We start from the raw sequence: 15,404 nt of genomic DNA, 5'->3' as shown, positions 1-15,404 counted from the left end.
TATATGGATAAGATACAAACATGGTGAGTCTAATCTGCCCTGCTGTCTGTGCCTGGTGCCCACACTTCCCAACACTGCAGAAAGTAAGCCCTGGGCTAGTAGTGAGTGAACTTTCAAGTGGTATTTTTCTTCCTCCTGCCACACTTCAGTAGAATTACAGGCATTGACACAAGAAGCAGAGCCAGGAAACCCTTCCCAAGAGCTGGGACCATCGTGGTCCTACCTAGGACCCACAGACTGTGGGTAGTCCTAGGTAGGACTGCAAGGCAGTGCAGTGGGATGGGGCACATGCCTTGAAAGATCTACTGGGTAAAGCCAGGGAGAGCAAAGCTGTGTCCTTTTTGCCACTTCACTGGGGCTATAAATGGGCCGCTGAGAGTGGCTGAGGGGCTCTTCTGCAGCTGTTGTGAAGACAAAGGGAAGCTTTTGTCCCTGCCTTAGGGGGACAAATGCATGGCCTATTTAACATTTCTGTTTGGATAACTTCTAGACTGGATTGAAAGTAAAGCTTGGAGTGACCTTGATGCTTCCATTTATATCCAGTGACAGAGCAGAATGGCAGCAGACTGGGGAACAAACTTGAGCTATTTGCCTTGCTTATAAATGAAGGAGAAAAATCCAGTCAAACCCCTGGTGGGCTGCAGTAGTTTGCCATAATTGCCTCCCCTCCTCTGGAGACCAGTGTGTTTTGTCACCAGAACCTCAAACACATTGAGGGGCAGTGGGATGAAAACAAGTGCCTGAGGGGAAGTTTCCGTTCTGTAGTCATACACTGGCCTGCTTTAGGCTTAAATTTTTCTGTGTGAATAAAGCCTCCTCGTGCTTCTGAAAGCTTATAATAAACTGCTGTAAGAGAAAATTCTACCTCAAAAGAGTTCTTGGATCATTGCTGCGAGAACTGGCGCAGGGATGTCTCATGCTAGAAATCAGCTGAAGTGTTTAATGCTCTCTGAACTGCTCTTTCATCTCCAGCCAATGTTCCTTTGCTTATGGCCTGGCTGGCTGGGTGTCTCATTTCCATACATTTTGCTGTGTCCCCTGTTTCTCCTGAGGAGATGAAACCTGGTCATACATAATCTCCAAACACTTTCAAGGAATAAGGCTTTGTATTAGTCAGCAGGCTGCTCCTCCCCTATGTGCAAACAGTCTTCAGGTGTGGAAAATACAGCCATCCTGGAAATGGGTGTGACTTTGTGAGGCTTGACAGACATAATTTGGGTGAAATTGCTCATTCCTCAGGTACCTTAAAGCACAGATTGCCAGAAGCAAGGAGAGAATGGTTGTTTTGTATTCACCTGAGGCATGTTGGACATCCAGTAACAGCAGCTGTTGTGACAAGATGATGATCAGATTGGTGTGGATCTGGTACCACCCAGCTGTTACAGACAGCCATACTTGTCTGCATGTGCCCCAGCTTGCCAGACAGCAGCATTTGAGTGGCATGGGTTGTCAGCTATCAGCTGGGCTTGCAGGATGCAATAACCAAGAGTTAAAGGTTTGCTGTAGCTGAATATCCATAAAGGATATCAGGTGTGACCTGTTTGTTTGTACTTTTCCTGTGAAAGGTGGTACAGCACAGCAGACTTCATTCAGGTTTCTTCTGTGTAAAGTCCACAGTGCAGTAAAGGGAATAGCAGGTCAATAAAACTCTTCCTCTTTCCTGACTGAGAATGCTGCCTCCCATCTCCTCCCACTGAGCTGCCTTCTGGTTGCTAATATTAAAATACTATTTATGCGGCAAATATCTGGGATGTGTATGTGCATCTCATCTAAGTTTGGCTGTTTTAAAAATATTGTGACTTTGGAGGGTTTTTAGAGGAATGGTGCACACCAGACTGAATGTGTTGTGGGTAGCTCTATACCCTGTTTCTTATCAGTTTTAAAAGCCTTTTTTTTTTTTCTAATCCCTTCCTCCTTCTTTAACTGGAAAATCTCTTTCCAGTTATCCAGTTAATTCTCAGTGGAAGCATTCGTGTTTGACTAACTAAGTGCTTAAATTATAGCTAGTCCTTGACCCACAAATACCTAGGAAGTACATCTATTTGCAGTTCCAGTTTCCAGAAAAGGCTCCTGTCAACAGGACAGGACATGGTTTTCAGACCTCATCCTAAGAGTTTATCAGCCATCTGCTTGCTGCATGATGCAATGTTTAGCACTGAACAGCAGTTTTCACTCAAGAATACTGCAGTCATTCATTCCCTACTATTAAAAAGTTTGGGGAAAGTGGCACTGTTTAATCTGACTGAGATGCTAACTACTGTCTTTGATTCTGAGAAATGTAGGTACCATATGTTTCCCACAAAGTCTTTCAAGCAAATCCAAGCACTCCACTTCTTCCTTACCACTCGTTTGTCATTATTTTGGACACAGCAAAATTCCAAAATGATGATGGTAAAAGCAGTTGGTTTCAGTTGTAGATCTTGACTTGTGTTTCTGATTACTGTGAGTAATTGGGTCAGACCACAGACCAGTAAAGGTTACATAGACTTTCTCTGTCACACTAGGTCGCCTCAGTTTTTAGTCCCATTTCAGGCTGGGATTTATTTTTTTTTTTTCATCATTCCCAAAAGCTTCTGTTTGTTCAGCATGGATACCACTATAAATAAGAAGAAAATTCTGGAGACACAGATGAAAAAGTATTTCTAGCTTATCTCCAAGGCAGTCCAACCTCAAGAACAAAATGTTTTCTGTATAGTCAATACAGACAAGAATCATTCTTTTTCCTGGCTACCCTGAAAAACTGAAACACATAGCAATCTGAATTGTCCCATTTAATTAAGTGATTTGCATCTGAGGGATATCTTCAGCTTCTGCTTTTGGGTAACCCCCAGCTTGGCAGCCTGGGTGGGAGCCCATACCTGATGTGCTGCCTGTGGAGTCACAAAGGATAAGTCAGGACAGTCACTGCTGAGATCTTGTCTTGCTCCAAGGACCTCATTTTTCTAAGCCACCTATATTGTGTATCTAAAATGACGCTGTCTACATTCCTCCTGATGTGAATTGTGCTATATATGAGAGACTCTAGAAATGTTTGAGAAATTGATGATCCTTGAGTCTTTTAATAACGGTAACGGTGCTCACTGATGAAAACATATTAATTATGCAAAATTTGTATGTTGCAGAACGGAGTCAAAAGTCTGGTCACCACTTGTAAGCGAGGAGGGAAAGACACATCCTTATAAGATGAATCTGGCCTCTGAGCCACAGGTAAGTCCTGGAATAGCTGTCTGCTCTTGTTCCCTCTTACTCCTGTGAGAGAAGTTCCAGGCCTGATCCTCCAAGGAGCTGAGCATATGCCATTCTGTTAATCATGTTGGGGGTACCATCATGCCCAGTACTATCAAGAGATCACGTGGCTCTCAGAGGCCTTGAGAGAGAGACTCCATCCCTTGTGGTGAGAAGCTTGCTGCTGTGGAGAGCTAATTGGGTGCTTGGGTCAGAGGTGCCTCCTGCCATCTGCATGCTCACACCTACCACAGGGCACAGAGGGCACTCTAGAGATATGGCTCAGTAAATTATTGATACTGTGCTAAGCCAGTTGGTTTTTGTAGATAGAAAAGACTTGAGGGGTGAGGAATATTATTCACTTGGTGTTTTCTGTTGGTTTGGTTTGGATTTTTTTCTCTTACTCAGTAAGCTCTTAGCAGTTTAGCTGTGGTGAAAGTGGAAGAGAAATACACCAGCATCTTTTTATCTGTGTGGCAGATCATGCAGCCTCTGTCTAGGAAATTTGTTTTGTAACCTGTTGACAGCCTTGCTTCATTGGTCTGCTGCCTCTGTGTAGTAAATGTAGTAATAACAGAAATCTGCAAGGGCATTGCCTGGGCTAGATTTAGAGGATTACACTGCAAAAAAAATCTATAATAACTACATTAAAATCAGTGGCATTCCTCTGGATTTTCACTGGAGCAGTGACATGGCCCCAGTGGATTCTGGCCCAAACACACATCCCATAAGTATATTATAAAACTAGTTTGACTCTGCAATTAATTAAGCACTAACATGGCTGTTTCAGTTGAAAGGGACCTGAGACTAAAGCAGCACACATGCAACAACACCCTGCTCAGACCTTGGCCTGAGATCTGTCCATGTTCTCTTTCACATCAAGCTTCTCTGTGTTACTTGGCCCAAGAATTCGGTGTGGCATTCTCCAGGTATTTCATAACCCTGCCAAGGCATAGTGTGAGACAGCCATTTGGACTTAGTTTGACCTGGAGCCATGTGGTGACACCTGTCTGTGACACTGTTGAGCTGAGGTTTGGTCTGTGTCTTCTGCTGCCCAGGTTTTTGAAAGGTTCTGCTTCAACCTGGACATTTGGGGGCTATCCCTTGCCAAAGGAGTGGGGCAGAGTCTGCACTGAGGCTTTGCTGCAAGGATGCAGAGAGCTGTCATTTAATTCAGCAGGAGACTCAATCCTAGAGACCCATTCCCCAATGCAGCCATTAGCAAGAATTGAACTAAATGACATAAAATTAAACATATGGCACAACACATGCCCTAAGTGGGATTTTAAAATAGCTCACTAATTTGAGTTAACTGCAGGAAGAAACCTGCTGCTGCAACCCCCCTGTAACTCACTGCCCCACCACATTTTTCTCCCCAGTCCCAGCCTGCATAGATAGTCAGGATTTAGCAGTAATGCTGGTGATGGAAAACATCCCTTCCTAAAGCCTAACCTCAGTCTTAGACCTTGTTCTAGCTCTGGCCACTGGATAGATACCCTGATACTGCTAGTTATAAGTATAGTACAACTGAATTTATTGGTAGCTGTAACAGACTTGAGCAGGAGAATTTGATGTATGACTGAGTGTGGAGAAATTCATGTTACAGAGCTTATCTCTGAGCAGTGACTGTTTTAATCTTGTAGTAATAATCAATGGTTGCCTGAAAATTAGGCTTTCACCCCTTTGATGCCTGTTGCTAGAAGAGTTATTTCCTGGTGTAAAAGGAACATTTAAACTCACAGAAGTCTTGCCTTTTCTTATTCCTTCCTTTAAATTAAATCAGGTTAAATCGTTCACAGTTGTGTATGTGAATGGGGCTTGCTGCAGACTCAAACAGGAATTCAGCTGTCTGAGGGGAGATACATCATGTCTCCAAACCTCAAGCTCCTATTTACTCTTAAGGCATAACAGTGCCTGAACATCCTAGTCTGCTGTGCAAAAGTGTCAGGAATACCATCAAATTGTGAGGTTGTGGGTTTCTTTCTTTGGTGGATTGTTTGGGGGGGTTTTGCCCATTTCCTTTTTTCAATAGCTGACTACAGCAAGTAAGTTTTGTAGTGAGGTCTTTCTGCTTGGAGCATGAAACCAGAAGAGCAGGCTGATTCCTGCCACAGCATATGACAAGTGTTGGCCAAGTTGCTCTGGGGCTGTGTCTTTGCAGCATTATCAGGGGTTTTGGCTAGGCCTGTTACAAATCAGCAGTAGGAGAGTGCAGAAAATGCTATGTATACCAACATGAATGTATACCAACATGGCAAACTGCTATGAATTTTACTGCAAAGATGCCAATATCATTTTTCCAGCAAGACTAGTTGAAGCTGTGAGTAGAGTTGAATCTTCGAAGGCAAAGCTGAGCTGTTTAGGTTTTTTTAACTTGCTAGCCAGTGAAAACAGTATCTTTGCTTTTCTTGGCAACAGTCTAGTGCAGAACACTTATTAATTCACTTACCAAAGAAAATAGGACATGCTGAGTCCAAGTGGTTTGTTTAAGTCCTGGTCCAGGGTCCTCTGACAATGGTTCTCCTTGGCTTTGCACATAGCCCTTAGAATGCAGACATAAAATCATACATGTGAGTAGCCTTACTTCAGGCTCAAAAAAAGTCTTTAAAACCCTTGCTGTAGAAATTGACTTATTCAGATTTATTGCCATCTTTCTTAAAAATAGCTGTTAGATGTTGCCTTTCCTACATTTGGTATCTCAGAAATTTTTCACGCTTGTCCACCTTCTCTTTGTCTTCCTATTTTACTGATTTAGCTGCTATATCTTTGCAAAAAAATCTTGCAAAATAGCTTAATTTTCAATTTGTCTCAGGAACCAGTGCTTAAGAGCTTGTCTATGACTAGCTAAATATTTTAAGATCGCTGCTTACACGTTTTTTACCCCATTAGAAGCAGACTGTTTGTTTACTGTTTGTTTACAATTCTTTTGGAGGCTGACATTTGGTGACATGCTGCGTCATGCCTGTGGAAGTGTTTTCCCTTACTAAGAATGTGCATTCAAAATACTTTTATTTGCCTTTGGAAAATGAAAAAGGCATTCTACAACCTCCCATTCATTCCCCAAAGTCCTGAGTCCAAAGACTGACTTCATTGTCTAAGCTGATCTTTGCCCATGAAACAGCTACAGACTTATTATTTCATTGCCATTATCCTTATCGTTCTAAATTAATTTAAACTGAGGCAAGAGTGATGACAAAATTGCATTTCATCAAAAGGTGCAGCAGCTTGTTGGTGTTGATGGCTCAGCAGCTGACCTAGCTTTGTTTTGGTGCCCATGGCAACATTAGAGGAAGGAAATAACAGTCGTCTTAGCATATTTACTCAGTTAGTTCACTTGCACTTCTAACCAGATCCTAAAGCTGATTGCTCAGCGACATTTTCCCATCAAGATCTTTTCCTCACAACAGTGGGAAAGACTAAAATAACATGTCTGCCTCTCCCTTCTGCTTAATGTCTCTTGAAAAAAGTGGTCACAGCAAGAAAGAACAAGTTACTTGGTGACTAATTTAATTTTAATGCTTTTGATATTGACCAGAGACCAGCATAGCTTCAAGTCAGCTGTGCCGTCTGGTGATTGTGGACCACGCAGTAAGATCTGTACCCCAAGGGGCTATATTGCCTCTTGGTAAAATAAACAATAAAACTCCATAGCCTCTGACTGTGCCAGGTCTTGTCAGACCTGGGGTCTGTTTTGGTTTTTTGTTTGTTTGGGTATTTTTGTTTGGTTTTGGGGCTTTTTTGTAAGATGCAGATGCCAGTGAGGTCCAGGTCTCTGTTTTTGATGAGTGTGATAATGTAGAGAAAGAGCTGAGAGAGTCCAGCTTCAAGGGAAGTTGTCACCCAGACTGTCTCCAAAACCTTGTCTGGCTCCCTGAAGGCTATATATCCCCTTTGCAATAAAGCACAAGTATTAATATCAGACCTTGAGAATATCAATGAAAACTCTTGGTTCGAGATGGGTAGTTCAGCTCTTCTTAATTACAAGAAGTAAGGGCTTTCAAACATAAGGATTTATTTTTTTTTTAATAGAAATAACCTTCAGACAGAGGTTAGCAGCTGGAGGAGCTCTAAGACTGAATCAGAGTATTTTTAGGATGAGAGAAACATCCACTTCTGTCTTCCCAAAGCTTCTTAAAAGTGTCTGTCCTGTGCTCATCCTTATTCTTGCAGAGTGATGTCATTGTTTCCATCTTGTGTATTTTATTTCCTTGGATACGAAGCAGGCGGGGGCTATAGAAACTGGGTGTGTGGCTGGCTTGGCCTTTGATAAGGCTGTGCATGTGTGGGCAATGCATGAAGCAATATGTATACAAAGTAACAACACTGAGACTGGGAACTGTGCTGGCATATCGCGACCTGCTGGTTTTGGTTAAAAGGCGTTACTGCATGGGTGTGGAATGTGTCAGGGACATGGAAGAAGAGGATGTGGGAAGCTAGTCTTGTTGTTTTACCCCCTACAATAACAAAACCCCAAACCCTTCCTAATTTTTAATCAGATTTCAAAGCATTGCAAAAGATCTTTCCATAGCTGAAAAACCCCAAACAATAATAGAGGGAGAGGTAAAAGTGAAGGCATTTCTCAATACTTGTGATTGCAGCTGATGAAACATAGCATGGGGTAGAGTTTGCCATGAAGATGTCCCCTCCTGAGCTGTTGCAGCGTGTTTGGCTCAAGCAGCCTCCCCCCAGACATGCCAGCTGGTCACGAGTATGGCCTTTGCTCCCTGGGTGGCTTTGCGAGGGCAAGGATGGAGCTGGGGGTTTGCCTGCTGGTCTCTGCTCTCCTTCACTGCCCGCAGGACCAGAGTGCTCTCACTCTCTGAGGTTTGGTTAGGGGCCCGTTTTCTTAGAGCTGAGTAAACATTTGTACTGAGAAATGTTTCATCTTATTTCCTTTTGGCGTGGTTCTGGAGGTGTGCAATCCAGCACTGCCTGCCCTGAGCTTCTGGGCTCTGACTTGGGATGCAAAAACCTCCCACGTTTCTGAGGCCCTGTGAGGCAGCAAGTTTTGCTGGCTTGCTTGGCTGCTCTAGGTGCCTGTGGTGGCTTTTGTTTTTTCCTGCAGCTGCAATGTCTGGGTGCTGGGTGTCTTTGTTGTTGTTTTTTTTTTTTTTTTTTTTTAATTTTGTTTTTTAATTTATTATTTTAGTTTGTGACGTGAGGTCAGAGTGAATCCCCTGACTCCAAGAGCTGGCCAGTCTGTACATCACTACTGCACACCTGAAACTAGTTTTTGGCTTCAAGCAGCCCCTTGTTCCATATTTGCCATCTCTTTCCTCCAGAGACTGCAGAGAGGTGGCCTGGGAAGGGGCAGGCAGGGCAGTGAGGGTGCTGTAGGTGCAGTGGCAGGCATTAGCCAGCACCTAGGAGGCCTAGCCCAGCTGATGCCTGTGGGAGAGGAAAACCCCACTTAACGGGAGAGGCTGTTTGACCCCTCATATCTTTGTTTAGTTTATTTAGTGAGTACAAAAAGCCTCCAGGTTTTTCCTGCTTCTGGTGGTGGTGAGGTCAGTGCAGGCCTTGCACAGGATGGCCTTGGCCACATCACTGCAGGGTGGAAGAGACCCAAGAGCCCACACTCACCCCAGTCTGCTCCCAACCTACTCGAGGGCACGAGGCCATGGAGGTGACAGATGGTTTTATGCCACCAGTGCATAGGATGAGTCCCAGCCCAGCTGATAGAGGTGGCTCATCCTGGGCTGGCTGGCTGTCTCCCTGCTTCACCGACAGCTGGGAATTTCCCTGAAGCCGCATGCTCCCATTCCCAATGGTGGAAATGGGTCCTGTGGTAGAAGTGTTGGTGAGGAGGAAGCAGACACCCATGCCACGTGCCACTGGCTGGCCCCAGGCACAGACATGACAGCTAATGTAGCTGTGGGGATTTCACAGCCTGGACATCAGTGTCACTGAGGATGGCCTTATATGAGAGGGAGGAAGAGGCCATTGTTCTCCCTGATAATTCCCCATGACGCAGCCTGCAGCTGGTGCAGCAGGAAATGCTGATCTGCTTCCTGTCCTGGCACAGGGATATTTTTCCCATCCTCACAGGCTGGCAGCTCTGTGCTGGGCAGGCTGCAGTGGTGGTAGTGGGACCCCCTTAGCACCCAGCTAGAGTGGCTGTGTTGCAGCACCTGCAGCACACGGCTGTGTCCCATCTGCCCCTGGAGAGGGCTACAGCCAGTGACAACTAGCACCCAGAAAACTCATTTGGCAGAAGATTTGCATGACTGACCTGAAGCTAGGGTCCCACAAATGTTGTTTGCCTGTGGGATTGAAAAATAGCTTTTTTCTGTGAGATGGAGACATTTGCAGTAGGAGCACATGGGGTAGTGCCCCAAAACCACTTGGAGCTGCTTCTTATTGATGGCATAGTTTCAGATAGAGAGGGGGCTGTTGAAGGAATCACTTCAATTTCTAAGTAAAGCTAGAGTTCAGAAGCAGCTGGCAGAGAAGTCTGTGCAGTTGCTAATCTAGTTTAGCTTGGTCTAGTCTCTCTGCTGGGCCCTCTGGAAACATAACCCCTACAAAGGAAGGAGGGGAACGAGGCTGATGTCAGTGCAGACAAAGCAATCATGATATCAGTTTATAGTGGTGAAATAGTGTTCTTGAATATCCTACCTGGTATCTTGGGAGCTTCCATTCCCCAGCTTCAGACCAAAATAACCACTGCTGGTATCCCTGCTCACTGCTGACAGGGCTGCTGTAAGGAGACCAAGGTAGTGCCACAGCTTGCAGGGAGAGTGAGCAAGCACTTCCAGTTCTGCCTGCAGGTGCTGACAGAAGGTGTCTCTGAAGAGATCCAACATTAATCACCCTCCTCTGTACTACTCTCAAAGAAAGAGCAGGTCATGTACTGACTGGATAAGATCATGTCCTTTTAGCTGACTGCCAGTTCTTCCTCTTCCAACAGACCATTGCTTACCACTCTTGCAGTCTGCTCCAGCCAGGGATGCTGTTTAATACTATTTTCCCCCTTTTCCTTGTGTTGGTCCTGGGATTGCCACAGCATTAGAGATGCTGCAAACCCTAGGCATTTCAAATGCATAAACCAGGTGCTGTCCCTACACATATGCACAGCCTAGCTGGGTTTTTGCACTAATGTTTTCCACTTGCCTGCTGGTGGACAGGTTTTTGGAAGTGTCACTTACCTGATTTTTTTCCAATATTAAATGAGAGACTGTCACATAAACATGATTCCAGGAGCTGGGGCTTTAACAAAAAGCTGCACAGCACAGGCCCTAGGTTGGCAGCTCTGGAAAATCCCTACATAAATATATTTGACAGTGGGAACACATTATCTTTTGATCTTAGGATCATGAAGGCACTTGTTCTTTGCAAATTCCTTCCACAGCTCGAGCAGAAAGAACAGCATGGTGTAACAGGAAATGCTGGAGAATTTGGATTATCCAAATGCCCTTTATAAGGCTACTGCTCTTGTAATATTTGTCTGTAGACTCTTGGGTTATTCACCTTCTGTGCAATTCTCCACAGATTGGGATTTTTCTAATCTTCAGACACCAGCTTCTGCACCGATTTCTCTATTTAACTGTTATAAACTCTGTTATAGTCAGTAATCTCTATATACCTGAGAGCTCCTGGAGATGTCCCAACACTTTTGAAAGCTTGACTTTTGGTCTCGGTGTTACTACACAGCAGAAAACCTACCTGGTGGCCAAAAGTAGGACAAAAGCTCCTATGTGGATTCTGTGCTGGAATGTGTGTTGCAGTTCTTGGAGTCAAGGCACTAATGTCATCTCAGTCTCTCTTCTCCGTGTAGCTGCCCTGTTTTCTCAACACTTGCAGGAAGATAAGGATCCTTGAGGCCTCCATCACTGCCAAGCTGAATTCAGCTTGGATGGCACATTCAGATTCAACATGCCCATGTGCATGTTGAGTATATAATTGAGACACCTTACTTTCTTAGGAGACCAGAGTTAAAAAGAAAACCCAACCAAACTGTAAATTACTTCCCTTCATTTAATTCTTGGTTAATGCTTAAATGTTTCCTCAACGCATGTTGTGATGTGATCTCAACTTGGAGCCTATTTGACCTGAGAATATAACCCCCTTAGCCTAAACCTTCTGCCTCAGTCTTTCACTGACTATTTATGTGCACATCTGGAACCCTCTCCCACTCATGGCCTCTGAATGGTGGGCTGCCATGTGTATTTAATGCTGATATAACTGTTCCCCATGGTTTGATATACAGACTAAAGTAAATTTTTCTTTGCTAAAATCCACACTTTTGCCATGGGAAAGACTATTTGCACAAGTCCTGTTATGTGGTTTGAATGAGATTGCAACAAAGGGAGATTAGCTAATTACTCCAGGGTCATTTTTCCTTTGGTGTGTGGGAAAGCTTCATGGCTAGCATCCATATATATTGGCCAGAAAGCTGTGGGAGAGCAGCCTCATCACTCCACACCTGAACATCTTGAGCTACCCCACTGATTTCAAATGACTTGTAACTCATGAAGGCATTTGGATCCACACCACTCTTCTCTGAGGGATTCTATGCTCTGTTTGATGCCATAAATAGCATTTGAATGCCGTGAAGTGAGATGACTCCCATCTGTCAGTCTGGGAAGGCTAGCCAGCTGCCTAAGGAAGTCTGGAGACAAAAAAGTGATTTAAAGAAAAATCTGTAGGGGGATTTAAGTCATACTTTTTTCTAATGAGTGCTTATCTTGTAACTGTATCTCTGTCAAACAAACGCTGTGAGATGTTTGTAGGGCAGTAAAAGCTCACGTCATTGCTGTAGAAATCAGTGCCTGTTTAGAGTGGGAGTGGGAACTAGTTGTGTTAATTAGAGCTGGGACCCATGGACCCAGCATGCTGAGAAGTGCCCCTTTCATCCTGTGCCATTGGCTGTTAGCCCTGTATTGAAGCCGTGCCCAGTCTCTATGGCTGGCTGAAACATTTCAAAAATTATGTTTTGGTGCCATCTCTTAGCCCTTGATATCTTAGCCACCTCTGTGGCTGTTACTCCTTTCTTATGCCTGTTCTAGTGAGGCCCCATAGTACTTTCTCTTTGCTTTAGTCAAGCATCTTCTCTGGGGAGAAGTAAGCCCTGGATGTTGTTATCTCTGCCACAAGGCTGCTAATTCCCAGCCTGCTGAACAGATGATGTGGCTTAGAAATGTCCTCATTTTTGTTAGCACTGCCTGCGATTAAGAAGAGTCTTAGCTTAAGTCTTATTTAACTTGGATTTTCCCCTTTTCTTATTAGATTCTAGCCCATGTGTCTAAGTATACACTACTACTGCTGGAAGCCTCCAGTTTGCAGCAAATGCAGAACATCTGGGTGATAGTTTGTACTTCCAACACTGAAGAAGTTGCTGAAAGTTAGCTGTCACTGCCTGTGGACAATCTTTTGTATTAGCAGTGGTCATCTTCATACCTTTGTTGTGGATTTTCTCGTCCAGAAATTCCAAAGTTGTTCATCAAAGACAGCTGTGAACCCTGGTCTTAGCTGAAGGAGCAGAGATGCTCAGAGCACTTGGAGTAATGACAAATCCCGTCTTTTTGGGTTATCTTATTTAAAGGAAGCCAAACGGATGTCACTGAGAAGTGCTCCTCTTTCTGCCCCTCATCTTCACTTTTCCATGGAAATCAACCACGGTCTCAGGAATTGCAGGGAATGTTTAGAATCTCTAGTCTTGCATGAGAAGGTTGGTGGTGTAGCTTACTGCAGGCTTGCAGGAGCTCCCAGGTGTGTGGCACTTTGAGCTAATAGCTCTGGCAGTGTTTCTGAACTCTTCTGTTCCCAATATGTCAACTCTGAAATGTTCTGAAGGTCGTCCTGAAACTATCCAGGATGGGCTCTCAGGCCATGTGGAGGATGCTCACTTGCTTTGGTGGTTGTGATCACCTGTTCCTCAGCTGAGGCCACACATGAAGGCCACCACTGCAGTGGCTATGGGCTGCCCTGTCACATCCACCTGCATGCCTGAGCATCTCTGATTGTTGCCTCTGCTCCTTTGCATGCAGGAAATAAGGCACATAGGAAGTGCACACAATCGGAGTGCAGTGCCCTTCACTGCTGCCACAGCTTCTGCCCCCAGGGTGATCACTGCTCAGTACAACAGCCCAGCAGGCCTCTACTCCTCAGAGAACATCCAGACCTTCAACAGTGCGGTGGAGACAAAAACATCACCTGGGGCCCTGGAGCCTACCAAGCCGTAAGTACCTCCCTCACCTCCCCTCCCTGTCCAGGACACACGAGTTCACTGTGAAGGTACCGGGTTGTTAAACCAAGAGAAGCTCTCTTTCAGAACAATGGAAGTAGAAGAGGCACAAGCGTGGATGTTGTTCCCAGGGACAGGGCTTGGAGGGGAATGTTTCATGAGGTGCAGACATGAAATTAATGCTGCTGTGTTTCTTTGTTTAGCAGAGACCGACGCAGTTTCCGCGTGCGTTCAGCATGACATACCAGCCCGCTGGTCTGAACAGGTGCCTGATAGCTTGTTACAAGCACTTCCTAAAGTTAGTGTTTTGTGCCAGCTTCACTGCAACACTGGACAGGAAAGGCACCAGCTAGTGCAGGAAGCACACCCATCCCTGTTCCTAGCCTGGGATTCATAGACAGGCTCTATTTGGATATTTCTGTGTTTTATTATCAAACTTTGCTTTTCACAGGAGTTTTAAAAAGTAGCTGAAACATTCATTCCTGTCTGAGGGGTTTTATGTACAAGATTGGAAAGGGTCCCAAACTTAAAAGGGCGTGTTCATCTTTGTGTTTGCAACTGAGACTCACCAAAGGCATTATTTTATCCTAGATTTTCAAAGTTCCCCTTTTTTCCATAGAAGGTAATAAAGGAGCTATCTGGAAGTTTTCTGGCTGTGACGGTCAGGTTGCTTAACTGCTTTAAGTCTCTGCATAGCAATATCAAGCTGCCTAAGAAGGCTTTGGCTATTTTGATAATAAAAGCTGGAAGACCAGTGCTTTTGGTAATACTTGACTAAATTTCTTATTTGAGAATGGGGAGGCAAAAGTAACTTCAGCCTCTGCTGTTGCAGGGTACAAAGACCTGACTGTGGTTTAACACAAGCCTGACAGCTTGCCCATGAGTGAAATCAGCTCCTTTCACTGGCAGCCCAGACTGCAGCGTGGTCCCTTCTATGCAGTTACAGTGCTGCAGCTGGCAGATGAGGTGACAGATTGTTCTTCATTTGCTTCTGGTAGACTCAGCAGTCTCATTCAGGAGCTGGGCAAGGACAAGGAAAATCTGACTTTGCATTAACCTGACAGGACCATCTGGCAGTGAGATAACATTGCTGGTCTAGTGTGGCGTCCCCTCCATGTGAGAGCTCTCCCTGGAAGCCAGGTAGTTTTGGCTGGAAAATTGTAGCTGATCCCTTTCTCCTGCAGGGACCAGGAAAGAGGTGGGTTCCTTCTAGAGCTGTGGCTCTCTCTGCTCCTCCTAGCAGGAACATCCATTGCCAGCCCTGCTCCATCTTGGATATATGGCATCTCTTTCATCTTTTCCTTGCTGGAACAACAGCAAGTTGTGAAGGAATGCTGGGAAAACTGTGGATGAGGCTTTGATGCCAATATGCTTTTGTTTAGAGAGTCATCAAAAGCAAATGAATTACTGCTGGTTTTCAGTGAGAGCCAGGGACCTCAGCCTGCCATTATAAACCTACCTTAGTCTCCCCAGTGCACAAACACAGGATGTCGAGGTTCTCCCTTCACACACCCTCCAGCTGCCCTTAAATTCCTGCCCATCTGTTTTGCTGAGTTATTTGGTACATGCCTGACCTTGCTCTGGGTTTATTGACATTTATCTGCATCCCCATCCCCACCCTGCAGATACACAGCCTATATGAACCCAGCACTTGATCCTGCCACTGCACATGGTGATGTGACTGGAGAGCTAGTCCATGCTTCATCCGTAGAGGGTGTGTGGTATAAATGCAGGGCTGTAGTACATATAGAAATAAAAGCAAATATCTCCACTGGATTTGATGTCACAAAGCAGGTGGGGATGGAGAAGCCCTATTGCTGAGCACATCTGGTTTGGCATGGGAGGTGAGATTACTCCTCAGTAGGATGCCAAGGCTAGCTTTGAGAAGAGCAGTAGTGAAGATGGCATTTTTTGTCTGGACAGTGGGACCGCAAGTGTGTGCACAGGGAGTTAGTGTATAATGAACCCCCTTCTGCCACTTCTTCATTGCTTT

At 44.9% G+C, this 15,404-nt stretch overlaps 1 protein-coding gene across 3 annotated transcripts in view; it reads left to right on the top strand.

The window, feature by feature from the left end:
- The window catches only part of PDLIM1 (PDZ and LIM domain 1), a 42,669-nt gene that overhangs the window by 18,450 nt on the left and 8,815 nt on the right, over nt 1-15,404 (top strand). For 2 of the 3 annotated variants that reach the window (XM_086900977.1, XM_086900978.1), the window contains exons 3-4: nt 3,123-3,207; nt 13,215-13,405. In XM_086900977.1, coding sequence (XP_086757103.1) covers nt 3,123-3,207; nt 13,215-13,405 — 276 coding nt within the window. Of the gene's footprint in view, nt 1-3,122; nt 3,208-13,214; nt 13,406-13,614; nt 13,677-15,404 lie in introns of all 3 variants that reach the window. The other variant, XM_086900976.1, reaches the window with a different exon arrangement.

Source organism: Cyanistes caeruleus, chromosome 8 (genome assembly GCF_971803275.1).
Source record: "Cyanistes caeruleus chromosome 8, bCyaCae1.hap1.1, whole genome shotgun sequence".
Taxonomy (NCBI): domain Eukaryota; kingdom Metazoa; phylum Chordata; class Aves; order Passeriformes; family Paridae; genus Cyanistes; species Cyanistes caeruleus.
Note: the sequence above shows the minus strand (reverse complement) of the source record. Positions and strands in the feature narration are given on the sequence as shown.